This window comes from Schistocerca nitens, chromosome 4 (genome assembly GCF_023898315.1).
Source record: "Schistocerca nitens isolate TAMUIC-IGC-003100 chromosome 4, iqSchNite1.1, whole genome shotgun sequence".
Taxonomy (NCBI): Eukaryota; Metazoa; Arthropoda; class Insecta; order Orthoptera; family Acrididae; genus Schistocerca; species Schistocerca nitens.
Genome location: NC_064617.1, coordinates 544,702,782 through 544,723,795, shown reverse-complemented (window position 1 = coordinate 544,723,795; position 21,014 = coordinate 544,702,782). Strand labels below are relative to the sequence as shown.

Sequence of the window (21,014 nt, the reverse complement as noted above, 5' to 3'; positions counted from 1 at the left end):
GTATATTGAGCAAGCAGTAAAGGAAACAAAAGAAAAATTCGGAGTAGGTATTAAAATTCATGGAGAAGAAGTAAAAACTTTGAGGTTCGCCGATGACATTGTAATTCTGTCAGAGACAGCAAAGGACTTGGAAGAGCAGTTGAACGGAATGGACAGTGTCTTGAAAGGAGGATATAAGATGAACATCAACAAAAGCAAAACGAGGATAATGGAATGTAGTCAAATTAAGTCGGGTGATGCTGAGGGAATTAGATTAGGAAATGAGACACTTAAAGTAGTAAAGGAGTTTTGCTATTTAGGGAGTAAAATAACCGATGATGGTCGAAGTAGAGAGGATATAAAATGTAGACTGGCAATGGCAAGGAAAGCGTTTCTCAAGAAGAGAAATTTGTTAACATCGAGTATAGATTTAAGTGTCAGGATGTCGTTTCTGAAAGTATTTGTATGGAGTGTAGCCATGTATGGAAGTGAAACATGGATGATAACTAGTTTGGACAAGAAGAGAATAGAAGCTTTCGAAATGTGGTGCTATAGAAGAATGCTGAAGATAAGGTGGGTAGATCACGTAACTAATGAGGAGGTATTGAATAGGATTGGGGAGAAGAGAAGTTTGTGGCACAACTTGACTAGAAGGAGGGATCGGTTGGTAGGACATGTTTTGAGGCATCGAGGGATCACAAATTTAGCATTGGAGGGCACCGTGGAGGGTAAAAATTGCAGAGGGAGACCAAGAGATGAATACACTAGGCAGATTCAGAAGGATGTAGGTTGCAGTAGGTACTGGGAGATGAAGAAGCTTGCACAGGATAGAGTAGCATGGAGAGCTGCATCAAACCAGTCTCAGGACTGAAGACCACAACAACAACAACAATAGCACTGTTCAGCCAGACAGGAGTATGTCTTTCCTCAAATTTATTGGGGATGTGATGCATACCCAGAAGAAGTTAATCTATGTTATTAAAATCAAACAGTCTCTAGACATAATTTTTTCTTGTGGGAATCCATCTTTAGCATTGATAACTGTTGTGTTGGCAGAAGAGCCAACACCATGTTACTAGAGGAGGCTGAAATGCATGCGTTTTAGCTCACGCAGGCTGGCGTGAGGAGGGAAGAACTATACTGACGTGAGGTCTGGAACATGACAAGCAATTAGAATTCAGAAAGTGGACGTAATTAGTTTGATACTTAACTTTAATCCATTAATGATGAACATTGCTCTTGACAGTACATGATTCACAATATTATCTGTTCAGATTATAGTAACTGAATATGGCGTCTTGCTAGGTCGTAGCAAATGACGTAACTGAAGGCTATGCTAAACTGTCGTCTCTGCAAATGAGAGCGTATGTAGACAGTGAACCATCACTAGCAAAGTTGGCTGTACAACTGGGGTGAGTGCTAGGAAGTCTCTCTAGACTAGACCTGCCGTGTGGTGGCGCTCGGTCTGCAATCACTGATAGTGGCGACACGCGGGTCCGACGTATACTAAAGGACCGTGGCCGATTTAAAGGCTACCACCTAGCAAGTGTGGTGTCTGGTGGTGACACCACAATAACATCTCATGAGAAGATGGGAAGCATGAAATCACTATGATGATGACACTAATTTACAGTGCAATAAATAGCCAAGTTCTCATTAATTACTGTTACTGGGGCAGACTGTAAAGAAGTGGGAAGTCACTCTGGTGACAAGGTGAGATCCTCAAGGATCTTAGTTTCACCTTGACCTTCACAACATGTGGGTCCCTGTCATTGTGGTGAATGAAAGACCTGCTGCTCCTTTCTGACCTTAACCAACATATCCATCTTTCTTCCATAAAGCAAGAGTTAATAGTTACAAAAGCTAGGATTAGTGTTTTCACTTTATGTGTGTCTATCAGCAGTACTGGAATTTGCCCCCTGACAGTTAGTACTTATCAGACATTCTGCTATGGTTGTCAATAGAAAATAAATATTAACTATTTGATATAACTGAAGAAGCAGCAGCTTTTCTCAAAGTAGTAAAAAAATGGTTCTAATGGCTCTAAGCACTATGGGACTTAACATCTGAGGTCATTAGTCCCCTAGACTTAGAACTACTTAAACCTAAGAACATCACACACATCCAGGCCCGAGGCAGGATTCAAACTTGTGACCACAGCAGCAGCGCGGTTCCGGACTGAAGCGCCTAGAACCGCTCGGCCATGGTGGCCAGCAAATTAGTAAAATTCCTTTTGATTGTATTATGTTAAATTTAGCACAAGTAAGTACAAATAGTTGCTAGCAAGCAATTTTAATCAGTTATTAACACAATTTCTAATAGGTGTTGAATTTTGTCATCAAGTACTGAACATCCCTTCCGCATCCCTAAAGGTTCCTCTATATGATACGATGTACAGAAAATGATGATTGAATGAACTCTTTATAATTACTGGCAAATATGTCCTTGTACCCAGTAACCATGGGTGGGATTTCACTTTTACAAGTAAAAATTCTTGCAGGCATGTATTAAATGAAACAGAAGAGAAAGTGAATGAAGCTAAGAAACTGAGGGCAGGTAGGAACCCGCAAGAAGGTGAAGAGAAATTTATCAGAAGTGAAATAAAGTGCATCCTACTGCACTAAACTATTTTCAGCAAATATATTAACAATTTCATAGAGACTTTCAATTATGAAACTTCCTGGCAGATTAATACTGTGTGCCGGTCCAAGACTCGAACTTGTGAAAGGCATAGGTCTCAAGTTCGAGTCTCAATCTGGCACACAGTTTTAATCTGCCAGGAAGTTTTGTATCAGCACTCACTCTGCTGCAGAGTGAAAATTTCATTCTGGAGACTTTTAATTGTATTCTTAAATTTCCACAGTTTTGACTTTCACAGGCAAGTGCTCTAACAACATATTGTTATGTTTTTATGTATCTCTGGATGGAGAAGTCAAAGAGTTTGTACATGCTATCAGAGATTATTTTGATCTGTGCTATGGAATGGGAATGCTATATTAAAAAATCAAGATTTGAACAAGTCAATAATTACAAAGCAGTGCTTAACAAACAAATAAAGAATTACATGAAAAGTGAAATTCATTTGAGAAAAATTAGAATTATAAAGAGACTGAATGGTGGCTTATATTTACCTTCAGGAGGCAAAATTCCAGTACTGTCAATACACTTATTTAAAACTGAAAAAAAAAAAAACATTCCTAGGTTCATGAACTATTTGATGCTTAGGGCAAGGCAAGGATCTGATGATACACAAATCCTTCAGACCAATTTCTCTACTGAACTTGGTAAGATATTTGAAAAACTATTATGCAAAATACTACAACATGGGGTAGCACCTCACCAGAACATATTTAGAAGAGTCAGGTCAACTGAAGATGCAATAACTAAGGTGATTTTGCCAGTAGCTGACACTCATTCTACATATGATTGACAGTGATCATCAGTATTACTGGTGTTTTCGATAACTTGTGGTGGCCGTTTCTCTTTGGTTGCCTAAGGCACTTGTAGTATCCAGAGATGCCTTACAACTGCCTGAGAGACTGTTTCTGCAGGAGATATTATGTCTTTAATATGGCCAGGAAAGGAATTGATGATGACCATATTGAAAGGCTGTCTGCAAGCACCATCATGTGATGTGACATTGAAGCCTATGCTACACAAGTTACATGACAATGGTAACGTAAGCCGATTGGTTACATTTACAGATGATGTGTTGTTCATCACAAGCAGTGGGTCAAGAAGAATAACAGAAGACAAATGTAATGCTGCACTCCATGAACTTTAAGAATGAAGTTTAAGCATGTAATTGTCACTAAGAATGAAGTTTAAGCATGTAATTGTCACTAACATCTCACAAAACTATGTACTTTTACTGAAATGGACCCTAGCAAGAAATCCTAAAATAAATTTAAATGATGATAATTAGAAAAGCACAGTAACAAATATTTATGGGTACTCCTGGATGATAGCTGTAATTTCATGCATCATATAGGATGGATGGGCAGAAAAGGTACAGATATAACAAAATTATGACCACTGCAAATAGACAGTTTTGACTTCCATTGAAAATAGTCATGGCATACTATTAGTCTATATTAGCATCAGTTGTAGGATATGGTGCAAGCATTTAGGCTCATAAATTATAGCTTGTGAAGACAGCTTCATTAGTCAGAAGATTTCAATGAAGAGTGCTACTGAGATTAATGGGTGCGTGCTGTACAATCCCACACAAGTGTTGTTAGTAATTCAAGAAATTTGCGGAAACGTTTCTGCTCACATTTAATATGTAAACTGCCTGAACATTTCACTCCAAAATCTGCAATATTCTCATTATTTTACAAAGATACTCACAAAAAATAAAATGTTTTGGAACAGAAAATGATCCATTAATATTAAAGTACTTCTCTTAATGAACTGGGTGTGCCAATGATTGTCGATTAAACTAGCACAACATTTTTGTTCACTGCAGAAAGTATTGTGGTGATTTCTCTTGGAATATACTGCATCCTTATGTCATTAGAATTAATTTTCTCACAACTAAAATTTTTCAACGTACATAATTTATTTATATTTTCTTCATGTTTTGCTTCTCCATTACAAAAATTCAGATTTGAGACATAACTGGGACTTGAACTGTGCATATTCCAATTCCTTAACCGACACAGTGCATTGCAAGGAGTTAATTCAGCTTTTAACCACAGCAGTGTCTGGCAGCACAATCACTGTCTACTGTGCATGCGTGCAAGGCCTCTTCTCAGCTCTGTGAAGGGGTTGCTATGAGTGCTACTTCACTGAAATGTGGTTGCCTGTTTGTGTATGCATAATTCCTGCTTCTAATCCTGATAAATTTCTATGTCATCTCATGATTATTACATTGTGTCTTGCAACAGTAAACATGGTAACAACTACAACCTGAAGATGTTGAAGAGCTATTTTTGGAAATATTGTGAGACTTACACATTATTATCCCGCAGCAAATTTGAGAAGAGATTTTACAATGTGATTAATGTTTACTTCTTTGTTAAGGCTTATAGTATAAGTAGAATTTCATAGCTTAAATGATTTCCCTACAATCTAGCTTCACAATTTAGACTAACACAATTACAATAACGATTTTTATCAACATTTTCCTTTCTTTTATGAAATTACTCGACTCTCAACAGTTGCCTTATATTAATATTATTACTTATTTGCTTTGGTCTGTAGTATTCACTTATAATAACTAGAAAATTAATTAGTATAATCACTTTTCCAGTGCATATAACTCTTCAAAGTTTTACATCTGTATATGAAAATTACATGAATTATGTGACATCAGCAATAACATGTTTTTGTAGCCTTTTATTATTTGACTTAGTTGGCTATTTCATTTATAGAATAATAAGTAACGTGTATAAAAATTCTATGATATGTGACTCTTGGTCTCTTACATTTAATGCCCATTGGACTTGGAAATCAGGAAAAGACAAACCCTGTATTAGTTGAAGGAAGGCAATCAAACTGAAATTCAAAGAATAATTAGAACTGAGGTCAGTATGAAATAGTGAATACAAGACTGCACGTTACAACTGTGTCAAAATGACAGGCAGAGAAGTTATGAGTTTCACCGTAACATCAGAGGGAGACTAAAAATGGAATTTTTTCTCCTGTTGAGCAAACTGAAACATTACCTAAACAATCATGACCCATATGCTATTTACCTGAATAAAATCAAAAGACAGATGAATGGTAGTTGCACCTGTGGCAATGTGGACACTCTGGAGCACATGTTATGGGACTGTGAGTTATACGAAGAAGCAGCAGGTAGTGACTGTCAGGCATTAAGGATGCTGGTTCCCAAAGCAGCTACAACCAATGAGTTGACATGGTGCACCTTAGAAGATACTGCAGCCACAGTATCCAGGAAGACCATGAATGACTTCAGAGGCATTTAGCAACATCTCAGCATATTGCCATCTTGCAAGATAATATTCTGTAGAGATGGAGAGAAAGCAACTAAGGTAGCATCTGACTGAATGAAATGGTTTTCAAGGTTTCCATCATGTTGGTGCAAGTGATTATGGAACTGTGGGTTTTTAAGGAGTTACAGTAAATCATGCAATTGACTGTCACAGTGAAAACACTGCTGATGTGCTGCTTTATGCCCAACGAATCTATCAGACAATGGCTGCTGACAGGGGTAGCTTGAGAGCAGAGAAGGAACAGCCATCTGCAGTTTAGATATATCCTGATGAATGACTGAAAACAGATCATTAGTAGTAGTGTAATCGATTAAGGAGTTGATAATAAGTAGTTTTCTGTTTGTTTTTTAGTTTCTTCATTGAGGTATTAGGTTTTCTTTGTAGTATTGTTTAGTATTAGGGATTCTTTTTCATAATGGTGGTAAATACCAGATGTAAATAATTATGATATACACTTATTTTATAGTATTCAAAATGTGAGTTTATAGCATAAGCTAGCTTTCCAGATAATAGGCTGTAACTGTGAACAATGATAAATAAATATAAAATAATTAAATAAATTAGTTTTTACCTGTATGATTTATAGATATACACTCCTGGAAATTGAAATAAGAACACCGTGAATTCATTGTCCCAGGAAGGGGAAACTTGATTGACACATTCCTGGGGTCAGATACATCACATGATCACACTGACAGAACCACAGGCACATAGACACAGGCAACAGAGCATGCACAATGTCGGCACTAGTACAGTGTATATCCACCTTTCGCAGCAGTGCAGGCTGCTATTCTCCCATGGAGACGATCGTAGAGATGCTGGATGTAGTCCTGTGGAACGGCTTGCCATGCCATTTCCACCTGGCGCCTCAGTTGGACCAGCGTTCGTGCTGGACGTGCAGACCGCGTGAGACGACGCTTCATCCAGTCCCAAACATGCTCAATGGGGGACAGATCCGGAGATCTTGCTGGCCAGGGTAGTTGACTTACACCTTCTAGAGCACGTTGGGTGGCACGGGATACATGCGGACGTGCATTGTCCTGTTGGAACAGCAAGTTCCCTTGCCGGTCTAGGAATGGTAGAACGATGGGTTCGATGACGGTTTGGATGTACCGTGCACTATTCAGTGTCCCCTCGACAATCACCAGTGGTGTACGGCCAGTGTAGGAGATCGCTCCCCACACCATGATGCCGGGTGTTGGCCCTGTGTGCCTCGGTCGTATGCAGTCCTGATTGTGGCGCTCACCTGCATGGCGCCAAACACGCATACGACCATCATTGGCACCAAGGCAGAAGCGACTCCCATCGCTGAAGACGACACGTCTCCATTCGTCCCTCCATTCACGCCTGTCGCGACACCACTGGAGGCGGGCTGCACGATGTTGGGGCGTGAGCGGAAGACGGCCTAACGGTGTGCAGGACCGTAGCCCAGCTTCATGGAGACGGTTGCGAATGGTCCTCGCCGATACCCCAGGAGCAACAGTGTCCCTAATTTGCTGGGAAGTGGCGGTGCGGTCCCCTATGGCACTACGTAGGATCCTACGGTCTTGGCGTGCATCCGTGCATCACTGCGGTCCGGTCCCAGGTCGACGGGCCCGTGCACCTTCCGCCGACCACTGGCGACAACATCGATGTACTGTGGAGACCTCACGCCTCACGTGTTGAGCAATTCGGCGGTACGTCCACCCGGCCTCCCGCATGCCCACTATGCGCCCTCGCTCAAAGTCCGTCAACTGCACATACGGTTCACGTCCACGCTGTCGCGGCATGCTACCAGTGTTAAAGACTGCGATGGAGCTCCGTATGCCACGGCAAACTGGCTGACACTGACGGCGGCGGTGCACAAATGCTGCGCAGCTAGCGCCATTCGACGGCCAACACCGCGGTTCCTGGTGTGTCCGCTGTGCCGTGCGTGTGATCACTGCTTGTACAGCCCTCTCGCAGTGTCCGGAGCAAGTATGGTGGGTCTGACACACCGGTGTCAATGTGTTCTTTTTTCCATTTCCAGGAGTGTAGTAAGATATACTAAGTAGTACATGGTAGTACACTACCTAGTAGGTGATAGTGTGTGATATATTAAATTTGACCTCTTCCTATTTCTGATACTTCTCCCTTATCTTGGTTTTCACTCGTCCTCACAAGTGGATCTTTCTCATTCTAAGATCTTGGTGACCTACTCCTCCTTTCTAACCTTCCTCAATCTATCCTTCTTTCCTCCCTGTGGAAGGAACTAATAGTTATGAAAACTAGGAACAGTTTTTCTACTTTTATATGCATCTGTTGTCAATACTGAAATTTTGTCTCCTGAAGATAAGTGAGGCTCAGCCATTCTGTCTCTTTGTAGTGCAGTGCAGTTCCCATCGCAAAAATCAATTGCTACCTGGTGGCAGTGGTGGTGGGTGACACTGTAAGAAAAGTATGTAGGTGGAGAAGAGATAAATATAAATAATTCTGGAGATGGTAAGGGCTGCAGATGGGGAAACTCACTGATACAGTGACTTTGACAAAAGGCAGATTGTTATGACGAAGCTCATCAGCTGTTCAAATGTTACTGTTGTAAGCATCTATTTAAGTGGATGAAGAATGATGAAATGACAGTAAGTGAAAGTGAACATAAGACAGTAGAGGCCTTGGTATATAGAAAGGGTCATTGAGGACGCATGTTAAGTCAATGAAAGGGAAGAACTGAGTATATAAGCCCAAATCTTGACGAGGACGGGAAGGAGAATTGCAGAAACAATAATATGAGGTTTAGGAGAAGGCAAAAAAGAGAGCCAGAAAAGTGAGGGAAAAGAAAGAAATGCCAGACACAAGCCTCTCCAGTTTTTGTTCTTTAACTGACCTTCAGGATCACATTGCAGTTACTTCTGCTATCAATATTTGTGCAATTTATTTATTTGAAGTTTTTGTTTATTTCCATTATTTGTTTTAGTCCATAGCTTTTCTCGCAAAAGTGGTCCAAGATACAAAAGATTATCGTAAGAATAATGAAAGTGCAAGGAGGAATGACTTCTTGCAATTGGTTTTGGATGCCGCTGCGAAGGAAAATGAAGACATAAAAGAGCAGCGTATCCAGGAATCAGGTAAGCTGACAGCATTATTTGATTTATAGATTTTTTCAGTGGCTTGATGAGTTTACATTCTACTTCATCCACATGGTTACTCTGCAGTTCACACTTAAGTGCCTGGCAGAGGGTTCATCAAACCATTTTCATACTAATTCTCTACCATTATACTCTCGAATGGTGCATGGGAAAAAGGAACACCTAAATCTTTCCATTCAAGCTCTGATTTCTCTTATTTTATTATGATGATCATTTCTCCCTATGTAGGTGGGTGTCAACAAAATATTTTCGCATTCGGAAGAGAAAGTTGGTGATTGAAACTTCATAAATAGATCTCACCGCAAAGAAAACCACCTTTGTTTCAGTGACTGCCACCCCAACTCGCGTATCGTATCAGTGACACTCTCAACCCTATTGTGGTGTCACTGCCAGACACCACACTTGCTAGGTGGTAGCTTAAATCAGCCGCGGTCCATTAGTACATGTCGGACCCGCGTGTCGCCACTGTGTGATCGCAGACCGAGCACCACCACACGGCAGGTCTCGAGCGACGTACGAGAACTCGTCCCGAGTTGTACGACAACGTTGCTAGCGACTATACGGACGAAGCCTTTCTCTCATTTGCCGAGAGACAGAATAGCCTTCAGCTAAGTTCATGTCTACGACCTAGCGAGGCGCCATTAGCCTTAGATAGCTTGTATCAAAAGAGTCTCACTTGTATCGCCACAATCTCCAGATGTCTCATCAAGAACGATGTATACAAAGGAAGGATTAAAAGTTAAGTAGTACAGAAGTTACGTATTTTCTTTATAGCATTCATTAAGTCTCCTGTTTCAGACCTCACTCCATCCTTCGTGAGTTAGCGCGTGCATCTTGGCCGCCTCTTTCAATTAGTGTGCGTAGTGTTGGCAAGTCTGCCGACACAACACCTATTGCACGCTAACACAAAATGAGCTGCCCTTCCTTGCACTCTTTCGATGTCCTCCGTCAGTCCTACCTGGGTAGGGATCCCATACCATGCAGCAATATTCCAGCAGGGGATGGACAAGTGTAATGTAGGCTGTCTTTTTAGTGGGTTTGTCACATCTTCTAAGCGTTCTGCCAACAAAGCGCAGTCTTTGTTTCGCCTTCCCCACAATATTATCTATGTGGTCTTTTCAATTTAAGTTGCTCGTAATTGTAATCCTAGGTATTTAGTCGAATTGACAGTCCTTAGATTTGTGCAATTTATCGTATACCCAAAATTTATCGGATTTCTTTCAGTACCCATGTGGATGACCTCACACTTTTGTTTGTTTAGTGCCAATTGCCACTTTTCACACCATTCAGAAATTCTCTCTAGATCATTTTGCAATTGGAATTGATCATCTGATGATTTTTCTAGGTGGTAAATTACAGCCTCATCTGCAAACAATCTAAGGGGGCTACTCAGATTATCACCTAGATCACTTACGTAAATCAGGAACAGCAGAGGTCCTATGAAACTACCTTGCAGAACGCCAGATATCACTTATGTTCTACTCGATGATTTACCATCTATCACTATGAACTGTGACCTCTCTGAGAGGAAATCACGAATCCAGTCACACAACTGAGATGATACTCCATATGTGTGCAATTTGATTAGTAGTTGCTTGTGAAGAACGGTATCAAAATAATTTGGGAAATCTAGGAATATGGAATTGATCTGAAATCCCTTGTCAACAGCACTCATTATTTCATGGGAATAAAGAGCTAGCTGTGTTGCACAAGAATGATATTTTCTGAATCTGTGTTGGTTATATATCAAGAACCCATTTTCTTCAAGGTGATTAATAATGTTCGAATACAGTATATGCTCCAAATATTAATGCAAATTGAGGTCAGTGATATGGGTCTGTAATTCAATGGGTTACTCCTATTTCCTTTCTTGAATATTTGTGTGACCTGTGCTACTTTCCAGTCTTTAGGAACAGACCTTTCATCAAGTGAGATGTTGCATATGATTGCTAAGAAAGGCGCTATTTTGTCTGCATACTCTGAAAGGAACCTAATTGGTATACCATCTGGACTGGAAGACTTGCCTTTCTTAAGTGATTCGAGTTGTTTCACAACACCTAAGATATCTACTTTTATGTCACTCATGCTAACAGCTGTTCTGGTTTCAAATTCTGGATTATTTACTTTGTCTTCTTTTGTGAAGGAATTATGGAAAACTTTATTTAGTAACTCCGCTTTAGTGACACCACCATTGGTAACATTTCCATCGCTATTGCGCAGTGATGGTATTGACTGTTTTTTTGCCACTGGTGTACTTTACATACAACCAGAATCTATTTGGGTTTTCTACCATATTTTGAGACAATGTTTCACTGTGGAAACTATTAAAAGCATCTCGCACTGACGTCTGCACTAAATTTTGAGCTTCTGTGAAACTTAGCCAGTCCTGGGGATTTTGCATTCTTCTGAATTTGGTATGCTTTTTTGTTGCTTCTGCAACAGTGTTCTGACGTGTTTGTGTACCATGGTGGATCAGTCCCATCTATTATTAACTTATGCGGTATGAATCTATCTATTGCTGTTGATACTGTATCTTTGAATTTGAGCCATATCTGGTCTACACTTACATAATTAGTTTGGAAGGACTGGGGACTCTCTCTTAGGAAGGCATCAAGTGAATTTTTATCTGCTGTTTTAAATAGATATATTTTGCATTTATTTTTAGAGGTTTTGGTTGATACGGTTTTGAGCCTCACTACATTGACTTTGTGTTCACTAATCCCTGTATCTGTCATGATGCTCTCTATTAGATCAGGATTATTTGTGGCTAAAAGGTCAAGTGTGTTTTCGCAACCATTTTACAATTTGTGTGGGCTCGTGAACTAATTGTTCAAAGTAATTCTCAGAGAAAGCATTTAGTACAATTTTGTAAAATGTTTTCTGTCCCTCACCGGCTTTGAACTTGTATTTTCGCCAACAAATCGAGGGTAGATTGAAATCTCCACCAATTATAACTGTATGAGTGGGGTACTTATTTGTAATGAGATTCAAGTTTTCTTTGAACCGTTCAGCTATTATATCATTTACTTGGAGAACAGCAACTGATAGAGTGAAGATCTTTTTGTCCAAACCCCTCCCCTCCCTTTCCACTTCACGATCTTGGGATTCAAGTTCCAAATATCCCAAAATTTTTCTTTTGCATGTGACGGTTTCCTGTGACACTGTGTAACCATGTTTATCCACATGAAGATCAGTTTTGGAGATCAATGACTGTATGTTAAAATGTATGCCCAGCTAGAAATCAACCCTGCATAAAAGACAACCCCCTATTTTGAAGAGACTTCTTGATAAATTTTTATTTTTAACTGCTGGGTCACCATAAACTAGAATTTATTTGAGCCATAACACACATGTGCACAGACAAATACTGTTTACAAGAAATCCTCACAGCATGAAATCTGAGCATAAATCTGGGTCATAAACAGTGGGTGGTGGTTTCCTGTGTAACCATGTTTATCCACATGATGATCAGTTTTAGAGATCAATGGCTGTATGTTAAAATATATGCACAGATATAAGCCAACCCTGAATAAAAGATAAAGACATTTCACAATCAGAGCCCACACAATAAATACTAGGCAGGATTATGGTGTTGGCTAGTAGTTAATACTTTCATCTGAGTCCATACGCAGGCATGGTTCAATGTTATGTGGACAATGGGCAATGACTGACATCCAGACAAACTCCTGATAAAAACTAATCTGGCAGTAGCCATGCTTATATGGGCAAGTGCTTACGGTTAAATGGCAAATGTCTGGAGGCACAGACCACTAGTGCCATTGCTTCCATAGGGTTCTGGTGTCTACCAGTGTGATCCTGCTGACCCATGCTTATAGACAGTGTAGCTAGGTTACACATTGCTGGATTCATTGAGTACGTCATTAACAAATTTTGACTAATCAAAATTATAAACTATTTTACTGATACAAAAAAGTTAACACTACCTATTGTATACTTGTGCACTTTATTGACTGTCCACAGTTTGCTAATACAAAAAGAAATACATTGATAGAAATGTTGGTACATGATGCAAAAATCAAATGCTGATATCCTGCCCTGTGAGTTGAGCCACATACACAGTGTCGTCAGGAACAATGGTTGCAACAGACACCAAATAAATGAGTAGTTCTCAAGTAAGAAGAACATTAAGATCACTGATGAGATGCAGGAAAAGACGTTCGCATTTTTACTGTTCTGTGGCTCTGTGTTGGATAAGTTAAACTGCCTGCTGAGAGACACAAAATGAAGCCAGTCAGCAAGCCTCCATTGAAAATCTAGCAATCATTGAGACTAGTTAAAGATGCAGTAGGTCTTGAAACACCTGTGGTGCATAAATACCCCAGAGTGTGGCCAGTCTTATGTCAGATGAACACCATGCACTGTACAAAAATGCAAGATGGATCAAGAAGTAAACAAAAGAATGGTTTTCGTGCATTTTTATTTTCACAGCATCTTTTTACTTACTATCATAACCATCATCATTACAGCACCATCATTTATAATCCTGGTGCTATTTCTTCCTTCCTGACACTCCTCTCATATTATGTCATCTTCTGAGTCATCCTTGGCATCAGATTCACAGAACTTTCTGAATCCTTTCACCTGAGAGTCTGCTCGAGGCAGTAATGATGTATATTGAAGGTTTCTTTAACTGTCCTCATTATTGAGGACATGGTATCTTTGAAGAAGCCACTCACTCTAAAATTGCCGCAGGTTAGTCTTGAAAGGCCTTTTCACAACAACCAATACTTGAAGTTGTGTAATAATAAAATCAGATTTATTACTAGATCTGTGTTATTCTTTGATATCAGATAGGCTGACCTGTGAAAGAATTCAGCACCAACAGTCTGCTTCTGTTAAGCAAATGGCCTAGTACTGTGTTCCAAACAACCATCAGCCAATCTAGCATCAGGTTGTTAGTCATCCTTTCCATCTCATGATGTCTGAAGCTAAGATCTTCATCCAGTTTCTCGTTTGATATGGTTTTACTGTGAAGAGCTACATAGGCTGACTTCATCCTACTGACTTCCAGGGCACTGTTACTCTTTCCTGTTCATTGTCAGGACATCTTATAGGAATAATTTTAATGCCATTCATGTTGAAACATTTAACAGCATATCAAAATAAAACAGATGTCTGAACAGTGTTGTCCATGTGGTCTAGAAAGCAGTCATGTGGTTTCCTTAGACTGATTGTATGACACTAAAACATGAGCAGATTTTCATCAAACACTGCAGTTCACCACATGCAGTTTGAAAATTTCCTTTTATCAGCAGCACCTTCATTTGCATAGCCTTACTTGTACTGAACAACCTGCTGCTACAATTCATGAAACCTTTCCTCTTTGAGTCCATCGAAGTTAAATGTGTATCATTCACATTCTTAATTTATTCTTCATCTGAGGGCAGCAGACATAGAAATGAATCATGTACTGAGATTACTCAACTGCATAAATGTATTGGGTAGACATAATTAGAGTGCAGCTACTCAAGGAGATCCAGTGAGGGCTATGATTGTCAAATGGCTGTGAAACTTGGTAGATACACTAATGCATTAATGGAGAACTGATTTACACTGGGAAAAAAAAATAAAAAAATGGTTCCAATTTGGTGACTGGGTGCAGATCTGGAGATGTGAATATAAGAAAGACATATAGACGTGTTCACTTTGCTGAAGTTATGTGTTGCAAGGGTATTTAGGACCGACGGATGATTTTTTTGTCAACTATTGAAGCACATTTATTTTAATGTAGTTTGGAAAGTGGGACAATTTTGACCATCAGGTGCAAATCCGGTGATTTATAGCATCTCATTAGTGTCTCTGGCACTCGTATAGAACAAATTGTGTAAGCGCTAGTTAATAATGAAATCGATATTATGTCTTTCTCACTTGTTTGATATTTTCTACCCATGATCCATTCATAATCCTTTACACATTGAAATGTTTTCTAGGTATTTGCATGACAGTTTTCACTGGGCAGTGTATAACATTAGCCGGAGGATAGCTTGCTAATGTCAAAACACCTTTTCCTGTTTACCTGTGTCTTGCCTTGAGAAAATCTTGCTCTCTCTCTCCAAATCAGCATCCAGCTATACTGCGTATGCTTCATATAACTGATTTCTTCACCTATCTGGTGTGTTGCTGAGTGCTGAGAACTCAACAACAGACTGCTTCTCTGTACATTATTAAATGAGAGAATTTTTTCTTTTGTAAATCACATATATTATAATGGCTCTTTAAACACAAGAGACATTTCAGACAGTTCTCTCTCGCCTTGACAAGTATATTTCTACACCATTCACAATGAACTGAGTTACATGAGTGTTCACAGCAGCCCTACTCTGGAACTTGCTTTTTTCTGTGACTTTCTTATGCATTCCATGGAGGCCAGCGTAATTCCAAGGTTGGGATCCTGCACATAGAAAACATTATGAGAAGCAAGTTTGGCCAAATGTGAGATGCCGCCAGCTTCACTCCATCCAGTAACAATGCCATCTCCCTTACCATTCATTCAACATGTACATACAGAAAAACTCCACACTCAATAGGCATGTCCCACTTTCCAACAACTTCATGCTTGCTTCAGTAGTCAACATTCATCATTCATTAGTCCTAAATACCCTGTGCAGCACATCACTTCAATGACATGGAAACATTTCTATACATCTTTCTTGCATTCACATTGCCAGATTTGCACCCAGTGGCCAAAATTGGAACTAATTTTTTTCTGGCACAAATTGGTTCTGCATTAATGCATTAGAATATCTACAAACTTTTGCTGACACATGATAATTATAGCCCACAGTTGACAAATGTGGTACCTGCACCTTAATTATAATTATCTGGTATTTTACCCCTAGTGACAGTGATGCAGAATGATATAACTTTTTGCTATTGACGTCCCATAGGAGTGATGCCATATAGGCTTGCTATACCTTTATTTTGTGTTTTCTGCTGAATACCAGTGTGATCAGAACTGGTAACAAATAAAATTTTGGTTTATAAGCAGATTTTGATGTTTTGTCTCTTTTAAATATCCTCTTGCTGACAGATGTCACTGTTTTTTATGACATACAATATTGAGCTCAGTTACAATCTCACTGCATTCTGGTGAAATATGTTACTTGTTGAGGCAAATGTAGTCTGCTAGGGCAGATAAACAGAGGATATCTGTGGAGTACATGTCAGTGGATAAATAGTTGATGAAATGAGTGAACACATCACTATACTAACCAACACATGGTTGGTGTAGTACAGTTATATGATTTATATTGCCCATTGGTAATGGTCCCACAGAGTGCACCAACCACACGATTGCTGAAATTTATAGATAACTTGCAACTTCATCAGCGCAGTGTTCATTTGGAAGGGGACACCACATTGTGACATCACGAATGGGCACATGTAAGTAATAAAAAGAGAGAGTGAGTAGTCAGTCAGATGGACAGTAGAAACAAATTGAGAAGAGAATTTTGAAATGAGCTGGAGATAATGAGAATAGCTACACTCTTATACTGAATCATGCGTGTCTTATAATACAGAAAGACTATAATTTGTTGATTGTCTAAACATTTGAGTCTCTTCAGTTACAAGAAATGAACATTAACTAATTGTATCATATGCTAATGTTCAGAAGCAATTGCTCTGCTGGTCATTTTTCAGGATTTGTAAGGCACTTTGAGCAATAAATTAAATAAAGGAGGTGAAACACCAGAATCTGCTTATAAATCAAAATTTGTTACCAGTTCTTATCTGTGTTAGATAATTTTGTTACCTTAATTGTTCAAACAATCCCCAGAAGAATCTTTATGTTCACCGAAGCTGCATGATATAACCATGAATAATTTCTTCCTCTTACTTTTGCAAATGTTACATTGTGGAAGCAGTGAATGGATTCACCACTAATATGGAATTCACGTATGCCCCTATTGGCAATTCAGTCTGTTGGTAAACTCATGTGCGAACATCACTCTTGATGAGGTAGGGGCCTTTCTCAGAAGAACCCTTCAGTTGCCCTAAAGGAACGCCAAAAATCAGTTGCCCCTATCCTGTCCAGCAGTGTAGCACAGTGTGCAGTGATTTAAGTTGATTCCATTTGTGTGATTTTAGTGCAAATGTGCACAATGCAAAGAAGAGATATTTTTGGAGTAAATAGAATTCATTTGCCTCTAATGTAATTACAGCTTGTATTAAAGAGTTGGTGCAAAAAGAACTATTGTCTAGTATTGTGAGTCCCAAACAAATGGCTTCAATTTGTATAAAAATCAGCCTTTACACAATGGGACACATTGGAAAGAAACATGAAAAATGAAACACATGGTTTACAGGAGTTGCCAAGGAAGTGTGCTAAGAATTTTGGGAGGAAACCCATAATTATAGACAGCTTTACAAAACTGGTAATTCTGCTGATGATGGAGAACTTTCCCATAAATAAAAAAATAGTGCTGACATTACGCAAACTACTTATTGCTGTAAAACAGAAAATCAAATTTCATTGGCAGAAAGATATTTCACATAAGATATGGCACGAAATGAGATTTACCTGAAAGAGATCTGTAAGTAAAAGAAAAATTCTGGTAGAGAGAACTGAGCTAATTGACTGGTGATGCAAATAATTGATATAAGTAAGGAAATTAAGAGAGCAACATGGAAATTACTTGTATATTGATGAAACCTAGGTGGACAACAATACTACTTTTAGAAAATGCTGTCAGAGTCCTGGCATTGATGACAATGTGGACAATTTTAATGGAAGCAAGAGGATTACTGTGGTGAATACTGGATCTAATGCAGGGTTTATTTATCATTGTTATCATTTTCAAAATATTCCCAATTGTGCCAGAGTTTTTTCTAGTTCCCAAAACACTTCTGGAACTTTATCTTTGGGATAGCTTGTAGCTCTTGAATAGCTTGTAGTTCTCTTAGTTATGTGTTTTTAATCTTATTTATACTTCTAAAAGACTGCCCTTCGAGGTTTTATTTGTTTTTGGAAAGATAAAAAAGTCATATGAAGCACATATGGAAACTAGAGAAAAACTGTTGTTGTTGTTGTTGTGGTCTTTAGTTCTGAGACTGGTTTGATGCAGCTCTCAGCGCAATACCGTAGTAGAGCAATATTACGGTATTGTTTTTGGTGCAAAATTTATGAGCATACAATGAAATGTGATTAGATTCATTATTGTGGTGCAAAAACCAAGAAATGCTCCATTACAAATCTGTTCTTCTGATTGCTTCAAGCAAAAAGTGTTGTAAGTAGTAGTCCTTATCATTCATTTCACCTTGTGGTAAGAACTCATGGTCCACCTGTTGTTAAAAACTATGAGCATAACCTTCACATTGATCACACTCCAATCTTGGCAAGCCAGAATGCTTCCAATTGGACAATTGAGCATAAGTTTCAACGTTCTTAGTGTCAACATCATATCCATCAACTCATGTTTTGTCACCTATTATGACCTATTGTCGATTTGATCCAATGACTGCTGAGCATCTTGCATTTGCCATTGTTTTTGTTCATAATTCGTCAGCTTTGGAACATGCCTCCAAAACAGTTTTGTGGCATGAGTCAGCTGATATGCCTCCATCATCAGTGACTTCTCTGACTGAGATTCAGCGATGTTTCACAGTCATTTTTTAAATTTTTGTGACCATTTTATTGAGCAATGTGCTGGGGCACCTAGGGCAAAAGAAAGAGGAATATTCAATTATCAGTATGAGTTGGTGGCTTTGACTGGTGACAGGGGAAACATGCAAAAAAACATCGGTGAACTATGTGGCAGGCGCAGTATAATGTGATACTGGTGGCAATTTTTTTCAAATGGGAAAGGCTACAGATACGTCTGTCACCGCAACCAGGTTCTTTTTAGTTTCACATTAAACTGAGTTTGCCAACTCACAACCAAACTACTACTTTCCAACCTAGCCTAAACCTTGTACAAAGTTACAGATAAGTCCATCACCAAACAAGTTTTCTTTTCTTTCCTTTTTTACAGTCATTTGCTTTGTCAAATGATGACAGAACTGTGAATATATGTACCAAGAGGTGACATGACAACAACCATTAACATTAAGTCAATGATCAAAGCCAATGACTTGTACAGAATATTCCTCTTGACCCTCTAGAGCTTGATCATCTGCAACACCTTCACAGTCTTCTTCGAAATAGTTATAGCACTCGTAAATCCTTGTTCCACTCAGATCAGAAGCACCATAAGATACATTTGGTTAAAGTTACATATTGGACCCCCCTTGCATTTTTCAGTGTGGCCCAGGTGTAAACATGGCTTTGCTACCAATCAGTTTGTTACCAAAATCAGGTTTTCTGCTTAGCAAACTCACAACCAAATTGCAATCTTCCAATCTAATCTTGACCTCGGGGTGTGCTACAGATCAGTCAGTCTCCACAATCAAGATTTCATAGGGGGTCGGGGGTCAGTATTTAACATTTCTGAAACCTTGATGAACTTTATTCTGTTGTTGTAGCAAAACATAATACAAATTCTCAGATTCATTTTTAAACAAAATAAATAATCGCCATTACTGCAAAAACACCAGTAAAATTTCTGAAAGCTGACAATAGGCATGCTTACCAGCACAATGACAAAAGAGTTATGCAAATTGGACTAATACAACACATGAAATAAACAAATCCCCCATTACTTTTTAAACACTCCTCATGTAGTAAGAACTGTGTTTCAATGCAGCCCTTCAAAGAAAACTACCTCTTAGCAGAAATACAATATAAGAATAAGGCTTAAATTTTACAGAATAACTGCACTATGTTGTGTTCAAAATTCTATCACAATATATCCATCATTTTCAAATGACATGGTTGATGAACATGCATTCGGCGTAATCCGTATCACTTCAGGCAGGGGAGAGGGGGGGGGGGGGGGGGGCATAATCTCGGATGTTACTGAATTTAGCATATGTTAAAATTCAGGAGTATGTAAGAAACATGTATTTTTTTGTTTTCTCCAAAAAAATTCCTGCCCCGAGATACAGAGCTCCAGAGATGACACTGTGAACACCATTTTGAAGATGCGAATTTCAGAATAAAAATTTTAAATGCTGTATCTCTGTAACAAATTTAAATTTTTTGTTAGAGTTTTTTATTTGAAAGCTAATTGCTTTATGATTACAATGGTATCCTCCGTTTGGACATATCTGTCAAAGTTCTTTTACTCTAGCCTTCTGAATTTGTTTAATAATTTGCAGAACTTTTTTTTTCTAAAATGCCAATCCAGAAAAGTTTGATTTTTTTTCTGTTGATTAGTACCATGTAGTACTACATTCTCTGTAAAGGAGAGCTTCCACTTTTAAGTTGGACACGTTTTATTTTTAAAAAAATCATTTTTTTTAAACTTTCAAGGGTGAAGTATGTTTTCACTGAAGTTGTTTCTTACTAACTTCTTTGTTACAATGTTTATTCCTATTGTATTTGTTGCAGTTATTTCTTGTCACTTTCTTTGTTCCAGTTATTTCTTTTCACTTTCATTGTTGCAGATATTTCTTGCACTTTGTTGTTTTTTGCCAGCTTCTTTGTCGTGGTTGTTCACTGCAAGTTTCTGTATTGTAATTGTTCAGAGTTGATTTGTGTACTGAAGAGGCTTCTAAGAAATCTGAGACCATCCAGTGAGTTCTGTGTTTTCATGAGGAATTTGCCAGTTGACACAGTTGCAGTGTGTTTTGTGAAAAGGACTGTTTGAAATGTCTTCTGACTGGGGCCACAGGAGAGTGAAGTGTGCTATTTGGATATTCGTAAAAGAGTGTTGTATAAGACAAAACAGAAAACAGACTTTGTTCAGGTTGGGAATAAGTGTTCCCATTTGAAGACTCTGTTTCAAAGTGAAGATGTTTCAAGTGATGTTTTTTTGTGTTCTAAATGTTTTGACAGAATAACAACGATAGTATCTGAACAAGTTGAAGCCCCCCATGGTGCAGATGATGCAGATTTTGCATCAATGGAGGA

The 21,014-nt window shown here is 38.8% G+C and overlaps 1 protein-coding gene across 1 annotated transcript in view; it reads left to right on the top strand.

The window, feature by feature from the left end:
• The window catches only part of LOC126253558 (cytochrome P450 9e2-like), a 147,857-nt gene that overhangs the window by 103,315 nt on the left and 23,528 nt on the right, over positions 1-21,014 (top strand). Inside the window, exon 5 of the mRNA XM_049954966.1 lies at positions 8,872-9,022. Coding sequence (XP_049810923.1) covers positions 8,872-9,022 — 151 coding nt within the window. The remainder of the gene's footprint in view (positions 1-8,871; positions 9,023-21,014) is intronic.